The sequence below is a fragment of the Branchiostoma lanceolatum genome, chromosome 7 (genome assembly GCF_035083965.1).
Source record: "Branchiostoma lanceolatum isolate klBraLanc5 chromosome 7, klBraLanc5.hap2, whole genome shotgun sequence".
Taxonomy (NCBI): Eukaryota; Metazoa; Chordata; class Leptocardii; order Amphioxiformes; family Branchiostomatidae; genus Branchiostoma; species Branchiostoma lanceolatum.
The window spans coordinates 3,405,985-3,422,953 of NC_089728.1; the positions used below are offsets into that span (position 1 = coordinate 3,405,985).

At 39.2% G+C, this 16,969-nt stretch overlaps 1 protein-coding gene across 2 annotated transcripts in view; it reads right to left on the bottom strand.

The window, feature by feature from the left end:
• Nucleotides 1–16,610, bottom strand: part of LOC136438588 (C-Maf-inducing protein-like) — a 43,098-nt gene extending 26,488 nt beyond the window's left edge. For both annotated transcript variants that reach the window (XM_066433456.1, XM_066433455.1), the window contains exons 1-6: nt 16,112–16,610; nt 9,630–9,749; nt 9,046–9,096; nt 6,746–6,817; nt 3,002–3,091; nt 2,432–2,476 (exon numbers count right to left, since the gene is read on the bottom strand). In XM_066433456.1, the coding sequence (XP_066289553.1) occupies nt 2,432–2,476; nt 3,002–3,091; nt 6,746–6,817; nt 9,046–9,096; nt 9,630–9,749; nt 16,112–16,345 (612 nt within the window). In that variant the 5' untranslated portion in view covers nt 16,346–16,610. The remainder of the gene's footprint in view (nt 1–2,431; nt 2,477–3,001; nt 3,092–6,745; nt 6,818–9,045; nt 9,097–9,629; nt 9,750–16,111) is intronic.
• Nucleotides 16,611–16,969: the final 359 nt, after the last annotated feature.

Genomic DNA, 16,969 nt, shown 5'->3' on the forward strand with positions numbered 1-16,969 from the left:
GTGGTTGAAATAATTTGTTAGTACAGGAGGCTTAACCAATTTACTTCCTTTGTTCTCCGACATTTCAAGATGAAAATATAACAAGCAGACATCATAAAAGCAGAGAGCAGGGAGGAAAACTTGAATATGACTTTATCCCATAAATCGGAGTGTATCATGGCATGTTTTTGGTTTTGGGGCTTTGAATGTTTTCATAACGTTTTTCCAGCTAAGCATATTTTCTTTTAATCCGAGAACCAAAAACTTTAAATTGGTGTGGCCATAATAATTTTAGAAGAAAACTATAGTTCCACGACCTCATACCTTCGCCAAATGATTTTAACCTTTATGACTGACGTATTAGGAGTGTTTCTCATCAATCATAAATCATACCAGTTGATTGTCTTAAAATATAACATGTCCACAGTATGAGCTTAACAAATTTATCATCAATTATGCAAAGGAGGCCTTTATTAGCATAATTTGATTCAACGATGTTCACATTCACATAACGTCCCAATGCCACAAAAAAGGATTAAATGTATGAAATTGCCGTCTTTTGCCAGTGTGGAATAATAGAAGTTACTCATTAAGTATGCAAATAAGGCCCACATTTGCATATTTTCTATCTATCAACAGTCCTCTCTTCCTCAGTAACAATTTGAATTGTCATATCATGGAACAAAGGGGATTTTTAAAGTTGCCTCATTAATTATGCAAATTAGAATCTGATTTGCATAATTATCGTCCAATCATACTAAGCATCACAAAAACTATCCACATACCAAAAATCATGACCATCCATCAAGGCCATCATGTTATACATGTAGTATTTTCTCATTAATTATGCAAATGAGGTCTTCATTTGCATAGTTCATATCAATTAATATTTCTCTCTGCCTCAGTTACATATGTCACATGTTTCAGAGTCCTATCATGGAATTTGGCGGATGTATAAACTTTCCTCATTAATTATGCAAATTAGATACTGATTTGCATAAGAAGTGTCTAATCATGTACATCATCAATCAAGTTGTCTACCTACCAAAAATCATTACCATCCATCAAGCCCTTCTTGAGTTATTCCCTTTCAAAGTCAGACGCAAAACCTGCTCCTGCAGTTCCAAAAAAGCCGCTAGGGGGCCCAAACCCACACCACTTACTCTCTGTTTAAAGATCTATCTACCACTCAAAAATAAGTTCCATAGCATGTCCAGAACACAAGTTATCAAAACAGGAAGTTCCGCTGCAGTACCATAAGAAGCCGCTAGGGGGCCCAAAATCTCATCGTTTTTAGGTCTCATCAAAACCTACCAACATACCAAATACCAAGACAATCCATCAAGGCATTCTCGAGTTATCCTGTGCCACTACAAACAGACAAACAGACAAACGCTACCCTCTGCATAACCTTCTCGGCGAAGGTAACAAACATATTCATGATGTCATGATTTCACGCATGAGGTCACAGCGAAAACCACAAAAATAAAACACTGCAACTGTTTCACGATTTACAGTAAATAAATCCTTCAGACTACTGTTAGCTTCTTTTCACCTTTTGCGTAGAGCAAGCAATAACACATCCGTAAACGTGTACTGGGTCACTTATCCAACATTCTAAAGGCAAATACAAGGAAAGCTTGCCAGACCATAGCTCAGTGGTTGGTGTTTATGTCTTGGAAAATACCTACCTACCGACCCAAGCTTTTTTAGAACAGTTATCAGAAATACAACATTAATTTTTCCTAGGTCAACTCCAAGGACATGGTTAGCATTTTGTGATATTTGGGCATTATATCCGACCTCCCTGTTGAGAGATTACCATGCTTTACATGTATTATCACCCTGTTCACATGTACATCTATTCAAATTTGTTAGTTTTACCTGCTTTGATACCAAGTCTTATCAGTTAGCTCGCTGACATAGTCTAAAACAGGAATCTTAAGTTTGAACATAAATAAACTCAGATCGACTGTACCAACAAGCTTATTTAGACAAAGTGGTGGATTTTGGCATTGGAATACTATGGCACTGAATTCTATTAAAAAATTGACATTTACCATCATTGAAAAGGGATTTCTATCAAAAGCTAAAAATGTCAACATCGTCTAGTTAAGCTTGCAGCACATGAAAAATGTATCGGTGGCAGGCAGTATCGAAAAGCCCCCGATAGCTTTTGGTACATGTCGGCCCTTTTGATACTGCCTTGCTATTACATGTACCTGTTCGCGATGGAGAAAGTGACCACGAAAACCACACACTTTAAAATGCTGCATACATTTCAAAGTTTACAGTATTGAGCTATTGTATTTGTCTATATTCTTTTGTCTATGTTCTCCATTTATAATAAGTGGATACACAAGACTGCATATTCAACTTACAGAGTAGCTTGGGCCAAATTCTATCATATCTTGCCATTACCAGCTAACATAGTAAATGCATCTTTACTCACCCGAATCAGGCATTCTTGATCTGCCTTTTCTATCAATTCTGGGTTCTGAAAATGATAACATTGCAAATTCACTCACTGTATGCTTGAGAAAAGCTATGATAGGAAAGCGCATCTCCATAAATAACAAGAAGCAAAAGCTTGTCATGATCAAAAGATTAACTTGTATATGTTTTCTAGGTCTGGTACATGATGATGGCTATACGACAATAATGTTAATGACCAGCTTTCCTTCAATGTACACGGTGTAAAAATCATAGATTATAAACCACCTCATTTGCTTCCCATACTCTGTGGTTTATTAAAACGTTATAGGAACCAACCATGCTTTACGACACCATATACACATTAAGGCAGGTTATAAACCCTAAATGAGCTCTGCACGTCACAGAGACGAACACAGAGAATAAACAAGAACTTAAGCCAAATAGCAGTTACTCAAGCAACTGTATATGATTTTGGAAACAGTCAGACGTTTCAAGTAGCCTCCACTACTTTTCGACAGTAGCACTGAACGAGATCAGTGGGTTTTTAACCACAAACTCTGAACTGATACGCAAAACAAGAACTTACCTTTACCAAGAGCTGTGAGAAAATCTCCAAAGGCACTTGATGAATACTGTCATCCTGCAGCTGCGTTTTCAGTGACATGTCTATCAGCGACTGCAAAACAGGAAGAAGGTACTTGTTTAAAGGTCAGTGTCAATGTCAGTCTTACTGAAACTATTCCCAATTGTTCCTCAGGCTTTTTCCAGCACTCTTACAAGAATACATTCCCTCAAAAGAAGGTTAACATCATTTGGCTAACGTATGAGGTGGCGGAATTTTAGTTGTCCTGTTTTCTAGCTAAGCATATATTTTTTAATTATGTATTTTAATCTGGGAAACAACAAATTAAATCGGTGAGGCTTTACATATGGTTAACGAATAGATCGATTTCCAAGGCCATCATGTAGGTGTCTATGATGTAATCAATTTGTGGGAAAACGCTGCTTAAATCACATCAGCATAGGTCAATGAACAGAGCTAAAGATATATGTCATGTAAGTTGTGACGGGGAAGGCAAATCAGAGTGGGATACTGGATGGACAATCATGTCCGAAAGTCATACCCAAAAAAGGTGAAAAATTTTCTAGTAGACACACCATCCCTAAATTCAGCCCATAATTCCTCCGCTTAGAACATCCCAATGTACTCATCAAGCAAGACCTCCGTCCATTCTCAAGTCAACCCATAATACAAAAGATACATCATAGATCACAACTGTCTCCAGTTTTAATCTTTTCTTTGTCCCATCCATTGTTCGCGTTGTGAATATTCATTGTAAATCTGTCATCATTTTAAAAAATACAAATTTTTTTATCATTTTCATGTCATGAAGTACAGATTTTTTTTGACGGACGGGGTGAAATTTTTGTCTGCCTCAACAAGTAAAAATTTCCGTTCCAGGATGCAGGTACGGGTCCTGGAGACAGCCTTGCAGTAGATTCACACCTTCGAGGACATCACGGAAATAAATCCTTCATCTATTCAAACCATGCACCGCAATTTCTAGTCTGTATAACGCAAACTCCAGCTGTCCGGGGGTTTCTCTCCCCTCCTCTTGGGTTGTGAGGCGGTTACAGGGCAGCGAGCGGTCACAGGAGGCTTGATTGAATTCAGGCTACACAATTTCTATTTTCAGTGGGCAAGAAAAATAGAGAGGATGTGTGGATTTAGTCAACCGTGTCCTCTAGCAGTGGCTGTTGGCTTTCCCTCCTGCCTCTCCATCCATTTTGCTTGGATAAGAGGATGCATTTAGGTCATGATGTGCCCTTCTACAGATAGCCCATCTCCCGGTAATCCCTTAGGTCGCACTCCATTCAAGTAGAAGTGCAGACTGAATGGCACCGCATTGATTTTTGGGGGTAGGTATGTATTTTACAGATGTGCGGTAAGTACATGCAACTGGGTCAAAGAGCTTTCCTCGGTGTGACATGAACTAGAGATGTTCATGGTACGTTGATGAAGGTTAGACATCCAGGTAGTAAGATACGCCAAAAATAGTTACTCAAGCAACTGGATAAGATTTTGAAACAGTCAGACATTTCAGACAGCATCCGCTGTCTTTCGTCATTGACTAATGATAGGACTGGGAAACCATTTTTTTTATACCAAAGTCTGAATAGATATGTTAATGAAATTAAGACAATTTAGGATGTCTTGACGTAGTCTTCAAAAGAAGATTAATTCAAGACATGGTTGTATGCTAATAGGTCAATTAGCTACTGTTGTTTTAATACAGTAACTATTAATGTGCATAGTATTATGAGCCCATGCTCATGCCCATACAGTTTGTGTACATCTATCCCTAACAAGATCCATTTTCCAATTTCATGAACAAAATCATGACCATGGCAATTATTTAGCATGTTCAGAACACAAGATATCAAAACCGGGAGTTCTGCTGCAGTACCATGTAGAATTCCACTGGGAGGCCCATTATCGGTCTTGCACTATGTATGCTCAACACCAACCCATGTACCAAATATCATAAATATCTATCCACAGGTTTTTCAGTTATACCGTCCACAAAACAAGGTTTGGACAAGTTTTAAAACTTCACTGGCCCTATGCTATAGGGCATATGGTCACTCCAATTTTTCACTGGCCCAATATTTAAGTGACATATGGGCATACTTGAAGGGCATCAAGATGATATTCTTATGGGAAAACTATCATTCCTGAAATACTGCTACAATGGAGTGTCAAATTTCTTAATTTTTTACATGTAGGGTGTCCTAAAAATTGCACTGGTCCGATCAGGTAAGTACAGACCCAAGTTTTCAGGACTGTGATTGGATACACATCATCACTTTTCCTAGGCCTTGGGTAAAACGCTTTGGACTGACTCTTTGTCGGAGCTTAGATATAGTATGACTGAGATATCTATTAAAAAAGTCACGTAATCCAAGGAAGTTTCAATCAAACAATCAGTTAGGTACAGACCCAAGTTTTCAGGACGTGATTGGATACACATCATCAATATTCCTAGGCCTTAGGTAAAATGCTTTGGACTGACTCTTTGTCAGAGCTTAAATGAAAAGAACCTTCAGTCAGTAGGCCTGCTGTTCATGTCAGCTAAGATAGAGATGACATCACACAGCTGCTAACGACGTACACCGCTCACGACTCTCTTAGGGACTGTACAATATTCAGCAGTGAGGATGGGCCAAGGAAAAAAAAGGAGTCTGGGGGAGGGCCAAGGAAAAAAAATTGGCTTGGGGGGAGGACCAAGGAAATTTTTTTCTCAGAATTCTAAAAAACCTTAGCAAAATTTACCTCTCAAAATGCAGGAAATGACGTTGCAGAGGGTTAAGATTTCAAAATTTTCCTGGGGAACCTAGAATCGTTACGTCTCTGACGGAAAATGTTGAAAGGGCTTCTCAGTAATACTGCACGAGCTTTATATATCCATTTTGCAAAGGCCAATGATTCAAAAGCAAACACTGGGGGGATACACAGCTGTGGCTTAGGCCACACCAAGTTAATTTCTTGGTTAACGGATTTTTATTTTTAATTTTAGCAACAAAAAAATCATGAAAACAGAAGGCTGGGGTGAAAACTTGCACCTGACCCTATTCACTCACTGATACTGTGTGCACCAAAGTAAAAACATTCCTCTGAGATTCTGTTTTCATGTAGTTTTTCCAATCTAGCATTTTTTAAAGATTTTTTTTATTCCGTTAACCAAGATAATAAATTGGCGTGGCCTTACCCCTAAACCCTTCATGGTTAGCTATTATAAAGACAACGTCTAAAAGAATGCATCTTCATTCATTCAATGACATTCCTTAAATCATATCTAAAAATAGCTATCACTCAAAAATCACGACCATAGCAGATCCAGAACACGAGATATCAAAACCAGAAGTTATGCTGCAGTACCGTAGAAAGCTGCCTGGAGGCCCATTATCAAACTTGATCTTTGTTTTCCAGCCCCTACCCAACTAACAAATATTGTAAGGACCCAGCCACAGCTTCTCAGGTTATGCTGTCCAGAACAAACACACACACACACCCAACCAATCACAAAATTGTACCTTCTTGGCCAAGATAGTGAGACGAGTTTTCTATAGTGAATAGAATATAACTGTACAATCATAATGTATCAGTCTATGTGTTTGTTTGTTTGTCTGTCTGTTCTGGAGTATGTTTGCAGTAATGTAAGTATTGCAGAGTGTAGCATATAGGGCATAAGTGGTGTGGAAGTATACTTTGGCTTGGGTGCAATGGTGTTGTAGCTGAGAGCTAGTGTATATTCAGGTAACAACTTACTTTAATTTCTTTCATAAGCACCTCAGGCCGCTGGTTATTGGTCAGTATTCTTCTGTACCGATGCACAGCTCTCTGCAAGAAACAGCAACATGTCAGCAGTGCAAGACCCCAGGCCCATAGCAAGATACAATGTCACAGGAGTTCACGAACAAGCATTACAGTAAATCTTGAATCTTTTGCAGTGGTTTTAATTTTTTGCAGTGACCTCTCTCCGCGAATTCATGACACTGTTTCCAATGTACAACAGTACTACAGTGTTGTTATTACTTTATTTCTTGGCTAACTGTCTTTCAAGCTAACTTCTTTATGTGTAGCCATACTTCAATTTCTTATCTGTTGTCTGTAGATTTCAAACATGACTTGAAGAGTAACTTGTATGTGGTAAACTGTCTCAGCCAGGCCTCCACTGATGTGCACTGTACGGCTGCCAGACACATACTGCAGCCTATAGTTTACATTATACCGCATTTATATAGTTTTACTGGGACTCTAAACATCGCTATCCTGTAATAAAACCACTACGAAAGTAAATCAATCTACAGTAGCAGGAAGCTCTTTGTAATCATCCCACCACATCTGTAACCACAGGAACTACTTTGTTTATTTTCATATGCAAATGATGTAACTCACTCTGTATCAAAGTTAAACTAGAGTTAAGTATTTGTGTTACATATACTTCAGGTTTGCTATGTTAGTTTAGCGATTGCAGGGTCTTTTCATAAATATGAATTGGTATTGAATTTTTCTTTTTATTTGAGTTGAATGTGTGATAGTTGTGTGCCGATTTGTTAAAAATAGAGAGAACGCTAGCGACCCCAAAAACACCCCTCCCAATGAAATGGTATGGCTACCCTGCGACGTCACAAAATCAAGATGGCGGCCACCACACATGCCAACGGATCCAACAAAGGTTTTGCTGCGCAAACCTGTAACTGCAATTTCCAACACAAGAATTTGGACTCACTCAAATCTTTGACTGATCAACTCCACTGTCTCCAGTCCTTATCATTCCTTGACAAGGACTGGAGTAGTTGATCAGTCAAAAATTTGGGTGAGTCCAAATTCTTGTATTGGAAACTGCAGTTTAACTTTGATACAGCATGTCTTCTACCAAAGCAGATGACCTTTCAAGTGATGTAACTCACCATCACTAGAAATGTAATAAAACCACTGCAAAAGAAAAAGTATTTGCCCACAAATGAAGCAGTCAACCTCAATATGGAATTACGTAAGTATTGGTAACAATGAGAGCAGAAGAGTAATGTTATATTCTTTCTTTCTTATATTGCAATATTGATTCCAAACCAACTTGACCGCTCAGAAATCTACCTGTTTTGGACACATTTTTTTCAGAGTTAATTTTAGATACTAACATCTGATCCTTGCCAAAGATGTGCACACTTCACTCGTCCCCCAATAAGTCTTCCTCGTGTGAAGAGCTTTGTCAACATCGGCAACAAAAGGTAATAACTACCACGGGTCTGCCTGCCGTCCCCTGCATCACTCTGCAAACATGGCCGCTGACGGACTCGAGATTTGCTCAAACAATGTCTCCAAATAGGGTGTTCTCGAGGGCTTTCATCTGTTATTTCTTTGATTTATACAAACGTAGCGCTGAAGTAGCCCCACTTGTTCACACATAAAATTCTGCAGTAAGTACAAATCTCCTTGAACAGGAACGGTAGCTGACGTCAGCAATCTTCACCAGTCAAAACTGCAAACATCACTGCTGCCAAAAATACACGTTTTCCGTGACAACAGTCAACATTCATTGAGTAGCGAGTTATTTTTGCTTCTTCCAAACTTGATATATTACTCTGCATGTATACTCGAAAAGAGTCTGGTACAAAAAATAATTTGGTCCAAAAAGTGTGTGTTTAGGTGGATCATAAATTCCCTTTCGTCGATCCCACCTGATATTACAAGTATTTGGTATTAATACTTGTTAATATAAAAGGGATTAGGTAGGAAAATTTTGGCATCCAAGTGATTGTCAGATGTGTACGCTTCTTTGTCCTGAGTGCTGTGGTCATCGTTGGCAGCGTTAGAGGGTTTCTTCCAGACTGGCTAATTGCAGTTATAGTTGCCGTAAATATCCTTTTACCCGTTAGATATGGGGCTGCAATTTTATTATTGCCTCAAGAACAACTGTGCTTGTGATAGAAAGCAAAACATCTCAAGAAAATTGTTTTATTGGATCCACGGCCATAAAAGGTGCATATTTTCTCATTACACTAATGGTACAGCCTAATTGGTATACCTTTCAAAAGGTTTAGATATTTCTTTTTCTGGTTACTTACCTTCCATTTAATGGAGTACAACCACTGGTCTCGAAGGTAGGCATTCCCAGCCTGAAATGTGTATTGAACATGATCAAGATGTGAAAAAATATCATACTTGTTCACAATAAAGTCAATGGTCCACTTTAAACATAGTTTGCCATCATGTCAAGTATATGCTGTTATGTGTATTCTATATTCTATATAGACAGTTGAACCACCCTTTGGCGTAACACACCTGCTTTGCAGGCACATATAACCTTTCCACATCTAACTGTAAGTGTCGTTTAAAGCTATCTGATGAGGATAATCAAACAGTTCTTGGAGGCAACGAGTTCCATCTTAAGTGCTAGGGAAAAACAAGTTTTTGAAAACTTCACTTCTGGGTCGATAACTCTGGAACTTAAAGGCTAAGACTCTTCTATAATATAAGTTATAATACTAGGTATCACATTGTTTCAAACCAATGGGCATTTACGAGTACCTAATATACCATTACCCCATTCCCACAACAAGATTTATCGTGTTATGCTCTTTAAGTTATTATCAAAAAATGATCCGAGTGCGTGTTTCAAATCACTACTAAAATGGATGCTGTATCGTACCTGTAGCAACATGGATCCATCTCCCACAGTAATTCTGAGGCAGAACTTCTGTCCTGTGTCCCATTTGCCCATGTCCTCAATTGCGCTGTATAAGATGGAAGACTCCATTACACCACAGGGCTGTAAGAAACAACAACAACATGGCAATTAGAGATGACAGACTTCACATAGTTCAGAAGCACACACAAACTCATGCAAAAAGAACATTCCACTCGCTGAAATAAAGAAAATTAAATTCCATGTATTCCTTCTTGATCTATCCTGTTTCAACGTCAACTAAAATGCCCCTGCAAACGTAAGTCCCTTTTTCCAGAGCACAATTATCTACCACCCAAAAATCATGACCATGGCTTGTCCAGAACACAAGATACAAAAACAGGAAGTTTCCCCACATCTACATCTACAGTGTACATTTTACCACATCATAGGTAGCTAGATCTAGGTTTCTGTAGAGCTTTGCATACTTAGGAATGAGGCTTGTTTCTCGTTCCATATCAAACCTTTTGTCAAAAACCATTCAAGCAACAAATAATACTTCTATTTAAGAGCAATCATTGGGATTATCTTTTAAAGTACAGACACACCCTTAACATAATAGTTAACATGTATGCTGATTTCCTCCTAATTTAATTTCACTGAAGTTAACCTTGCTCTACAAGGTTTGAGCTCTGTTCAATGTCACTGATTTTATTGTCCAGAATCAAGCTCAGTGTCCAAAGGTTAGTTTTACTCTCACTGGTCTAATTATGTATGATTCATGATCATTTGAAGATAAGAGGGTAATTATCACAACTGAATGAACTTTGTAATGATAGCTATGCAAGACTGCCGTTCACACTTCTGTCAGTTAGTATTTGCATTTCAAATAAACCTCTTTACTACATTTAAGTCCAAGTAAATTCTACAGCCCAGAATCTCAGTATGGCAGGAATAACTTTAAATATCAATCTTTTAACAAAACTGTCTACTTTTCGTTTGTTTTCCCTTGGTCAGGTATATGCAGGGCTGTCTCCCGTACCCTTCCCTCTGTCCCGGGACGGAAATTTGCTTGTGGGGACCAGCAAAAATTTCACACTGTGCGTCCAGACAAAAATCTGAACTTCATCAAATGAAAATATATTTTCGCCACATTTGCGTGCTTCTGCCCTTCGTTGCCCCCTTAAAAAAGATCATTGAATTACTGAGTGGGACAGACACAAATCCGCAGCCCTGGTCATAACTCATCACAACTGCAGATGAAATAGTACTGTGTGTTTGGAGCATGCTGTTGACAGGAAGCGTATTTTACCTGGGGTCACATGAAGACGCCGGCGCCAAGAAAAACACAGCTTCGTCTTTCTACCTGAGTGTTTGTTGTACCTGCGTCACGACATTCCTCCCAGATTGTAATGACCTTTCATCGGCACTGATAACGATCATGATTATGTTTGCGCTCCCCAATGATGTGTTTGCCTGTCGTTATTTTGCACTACTGAGGACACCCCTCGCACAGCGAAGCTGAACAGAGTAGCTTTGTCATAATTTGTTGCTGCTAATCTTCTGTTTACGAGTGTCTCACTGACGCACATTGGGCCACCTTGCCCCTGGACGGAAATCGCTTAGTGTATTTGTGTAACCCTTCGTTTAATGATTGGAATATGATGCAAGGTGCAGAAGTATGATTCAAAACACAACAAAACACACAAAGCCTTATAAAAATGTCTTCTTTATCTAAGAAATTTGTGAAATCTTTGGTCGCCGAATGGTCCCAGAGCAGTATCAATTCATCTCCAAACACTGACTTCATAGCTGCTAGCAATTTTGAGCACATAACATTTTCACACCAACGAAAAAACAGATGAGAAACCGGAGTGAGTGAGTGAGTGAGTGAGTGAGTGAGTGAGTGAGTGAGTGAGTGAGTGAGTGAGTGAGTTTGAAAAAAAAGTAGACTAATACAACAACTGGGACCCGCAACCTCAACAATCGAATCCTATCCTTGCTTCGGACATTCCATATGCATATTCTCACCCTAAAAAGGTCGCCCTTCCAATTCGGGTGACTGAAAACCAGGCCAGCATACCTGCAAAGCTAAAGGGAAAACCTTTCATAACTGAAGAATGCAACACCCTTCGCTGCTTTTGGGAAAATGGACATAAGTATAAAGAGCTTGTAGTACTGAGTTATCAATATTTCCTTCCGGTAATGATGGCTCCAAATACTTCAAATATATATTAAAAACAAGCATTTTTCCAGGTCTATGTATTGTTAATGTTCTTTGAATCATTCAAACTAAACTGTGGCCATGGCATCAGCTGGAAAAATTGTTGACCTTGATTGACCTGCAGAGTTGTTAACAACTGTTAACATTAATTTTAACAATAACCAATTTGTATTAGAGACATGTACAAGTGACCACCTATACATAAGGACCACCTGGCCAATGTGACCACTTTTTGGTTGTCGCTGAGATTATTTTCCCATTGCCACAAGCATTAAGAACCTGTCTATAGCGACCACCTGTCCACATAAAGCAGATTTCATTGGTCCCCTGGGTGGTCTTCTTGGGCAGGTTTGACTAGCATTGTATCTCACTCCATTATTGATCTTTTCCAGCGACAAATGACTTGGTACAAAAGGCAAAGTCAACATCCAGTCACTGGTGTCCTTTAACCTTCTCCCTGCTGCCCATCCATGTAACCAATGGAGAAATGGTAGCCAAACGCCTACTTCGGTGTGCTAAAGGTTAATTCAGAGACTGCTGTGAACAAAACAGTGCTGGTAGTATGTGTTAACTTATAAATGTTTTGACAAATGTACAGCTGAACAGAATGTTCGAACTCCTGAATACTACACTGGATTTTGTACCATCGTGTGGCTTAACTTAACTAAGCGATCACTTTCTTCTTCGTTTTTGTACAGAAGGGCATTTGATCATGAAGAAAAATAGATGACCAGTCAGTCCGTTTCCATTAATACAAGTTCATGAGTTATACTGAACATGACACAATAGGAACGTTGCCAACAGTTTGGATATAACGCAGACTCTATGAAACTCAAGACAAATCCAAATACCACATCTGCATATTCAATGCTTCATATAACAGGCTATGAGTATGAAAAATAAACCAAAAAAAACATGCAGAAATCGGAAATTTAGGTGACATTTGTGATACTGATACAGCTCCTCTACAGAAGGAACAAGGAAAACTGCCAGGGTGTCCCAAATCGACCTTGACCTTCGTCTTTCCAAAACCTACCCACATACCAAATATCATAATAATTCTTCTCAAGTTATGCTGACCAAAAAAATCAGGAAAAACACACACAGACACACCACAAACCATACCTCCATTTTTCATGGAAGTAATTTAAGAAATCAAATTCAAAACCCATCAAAGACAACAAGTACAATACAAACAATGTGTGGCATTCAACATACAGCACATGTGTCCAACACATATTATGTCTTTTAATCAATGCCATGGAGTAGAGTAAAGATAGCTTCCTGATTTGAGTAGTCGATCTTCATCCAAGTGAATGTTGGCATCTAGCAAAGTAGGCTTAAGTATCATCTTCACAACATTCCTGGTTTTAAAAAGAAAGCCATTATTTTCCATTTCTATATTTGGACAACCTTAAACATTAGACAATTATCTATATAATAAAACTGTAAAATGGACAGAGATTTGAAGAGGAATTCTCTAACATGATTACAAGAATTTTGGACACATTTGAAGTAGACATCATGTTAGGGTTGCCATTTTTCAAAACAGTTATGAGGAATTTCAATGGAGTAGTTCCTGGTAGAATAACAGTACCATAACAGAGGTAAATAGACAAATATCAAATTCCTTTCCCTACCTTATATCTACAATATAACATATGTGGAATCATACTTGAAATACTGCTAATGCCATGGACATTTAGGGGAGTACACATAAGTTACACATCGCTAACACAAAAGGCATTTGCAGCATTTCTTCAACAGAGATGAGGAAGACTGCATCACTTCATTTTATTCAACAGTTCCTCCTAAGTAACTGTATACAGATGATTTAGAACTTGTGTATGGATGCACTGTTTTAAAATAGCATTGATTGTCAGGGCATGCAGAGACGGAGGGCTTGCGTAAGTCAGCCATGCTCCAAATTTGCAAAGTCCATCATATTTACAATGATCTTTGCTTTTGTTGGCAATATATGTATGCACAAGTTCCTTTATATAATAACAAACACGAGGGACGTAGATCAAATGCGTAAAAGTGTAAGGTAAACGACATGTCTGATTTTGTAGGATGATTGAAAAATGTGTATGAGTTCTATGCCTTTCTTGAGAGATTACCATAGAACATGACCATCAGAATTGTCAGTTTTTTTTCCTACAGATTATAAAATGTTTCAGAGTGGGAGGATTTAAATCCAAAGCATCTATAGACTGTGCAACACTACTTTCAGGAATTTCATGTCAGCCTGTAATGCTGCAATACCTGAAGATACTGCTAGGGGGCCCAAAACTGCCATGTTTCTTTGGGACGTCATTACCTATCCACAAACCAAAATGCATACAAATCCATCAAAACGATCTTGAGCTATAGGTCAAAACACACAAGCACAACCAAAAACAATACCCCCTTCAGAGTTGAACCTCCTTTCTGGAGGTAAATAAAATGTTGTATGCTGTCAAACAGCCACCAAGTTCTGTCATCCATTGCGAACACCCGATTCGTTAGTAGTCATGTGACTACTACAAACATGTAACACAACACAGCTCCAATTCATTTAAACTTTAAAGGGCAAGGTATAGGTACTGTCCTATCCATTTGTGGAAAGACAAGATAAAGGCATGTACCAATACAAGGACACTTGTGGAAACTTCTGGTGGTCTTTTTTATGCTTAGATATTCTCATAACCCTATTCGGAAATCAATTTGTAGCTATATAGGACCATAAATTGTGTTGCTGCCTTCAACAAGCTATACCATGGCTTTGCATACTATCACATTCAAACAAAAAAATGCTGGTTACCTTTAAACCCAGTACCATGGATATTAATAGTTTGAAGGTAAGATTACATGTGGTTAAGATTGATAAAGAATATAACCAAAGGCATGTGTGTCTACCCAAAACATATGCCAGACAACAGCACCCACATGTTTAAGTTTACAAGAATAGCAAGGCCTGTAGAAGGTTGACAGATAAAAAGCTTAACTTGGCCATTGATATCACAGTCTTCTTGCTATCTGTTTTGAAAAACAACCACATGTACAAGGCTTAACAAAAATAGCAAGGGCTTGAACATATCGTGATCATATTCCAGCCTTCCTTCCTCCCGAAAACAAGCTGATTAAGATAACTACTGAGTATCTCACGGATGTACGTAATCTAGTTACATTAAAGAGCAGAATAGAATTATAAAGCCCTTTCCCCAAATTAAGCACCATGCATTTTTCACGAGCCCAAAAAGGCTTCTGCCAGCACTGGCAGGGACAATTATTTCAATTTTCATATCATCGTCCAAATTTTTAAGAAATACTCCAAATATTCCTCAACTGCTTGGAACATTTAAGGTCTGCATAGTCATTATATATGTAACAGCATTACTGGACTTGTTATGTCTGGTATTCATACCTAATGAAACACTCAACATTTACTGAATACCATTTTGTCGTGTACTATGTAGCTGCAAGACCTAACTGCAGCATTGCTACATTATTAAGCATCACTTCACGCAGACAATAAGTTGAATAACCTCTGTAACTAGCACCACATAATTCAAGGATTTTCCTACACCTTGCCCTTTACTAGGAAAAAAAATCTGAATAAGCTTTTAATGTTATTGTCATCCATTACACACATCTATGGGAATCCCTAATATACATTTAATTGGTTACAGCAAACATGATTTGTAATGAAAATTTCCAGCGAGTGCCTGTTAACGGCTAGTTTATGAGGAACGCCGTGGTTTCGGTACATTGGACTTCGCCACCCTATGACAATTACGACTGGGAAAACGCTGCAAGAGGTTGAGGTAGTGATTACACATCCGAGTGCTTCACCCAAAGCATTGCCTACAACAGAGACATGTTTTCCTCCAACACAGGACCATCCTAAGGCCATGTTATAATAAACATCACACTGTTTCATCAATTTCTAGCTTTTGGTACTGAATCAAACCATTGGAAAATGGAAAAATAAAAGAGTGTTAGTGGGCTTCCCCCCTCCAGATCTTTAGTGTTGCGATCTCCTCCAAAATGCCGCCTGTACTACTCTGCATCTTTCACCCTACCTTCCTCCTCAACCATCTCTGTGCTTCCATCCCCTGCACATATTCCAACATCCGTCGCGATACCGGACGAAAAAATCCACTCCTTGTAAATGTAAGACACCGGTTTGGGGCTTAACGTGGGAGAGATAGTATGTACAAGCTGTGGTGGTGAGTATGGTAGGAAGGAAAGAAAATTTGTTCCTGAAAAACGGAGAGAGAAGCGAAGGTTCGGTACTTACGGAGGCCGACCGGATCTCACCGTGGTCCAGTATCACATGATGCTGTTCCCATCTCCGCAAGTATTTGGAGCTTAAAATCTTGCTGACCAGTGTCCGCGTATGGTTCAGCCAGCAAATCTGGACGTCTCCCTCGTGGAGTAAGGCGTATCTAGTCCCGGCAGCCGCGGTAAATCCCGTCTTCGGGCCGCCACTGTTGCTAGTCGCGTTTCCCGGCTCTGAAGAAGCGTTCGCCATTTTGCGTGTGTTGTTATTGCACGGGCAGCACCCACCTCCGATCAGCCGGAGTCGAACGCGCGACCCCTTCGCCCCTCACTCGGACACCTTTCTGGGGAAAACCACTGTCATACTTCTGTCCACTATTTTCTCGCCACAACAGTCCGTTCGATGTCCCAAACAAGCAGGAAAGACGGTCACAGATGGCCTTATCGCCTGGTTTTCTCTCCACTGTACATCCGAGTACAGTTGGGCTGGGCGTCACGTGACCCTCTGACGTCAGTGCCGTCGGCTATTTATGGAACTCGAGTTGGACAACGTGAGCAGTGCACTGGGAGCCTTAGACGGCCTATTCACACGGTAAAACTCAAACAAAACCTGACAACACACAACACAAACTTGCATTTGTACTTTCCAACAAACACCGTTCCCAAACTTTTGTTTTTTCCACGGATCGTTCAATGGCAAAGTCAATAGAAACCGACCGGTAAACGGATGGAAGTCGAAATGCGTCAATGAGTTATTCAGCAGGTACAGGCGTTTCCTACCCGCATACCGGTAGCATTCAGGCAAATAATGTGTTTCAATTTGTAAATCGTCTGAACAATTTCCCACTTCCTTGTTTTAGGAAAAAGAAAAAGAAGT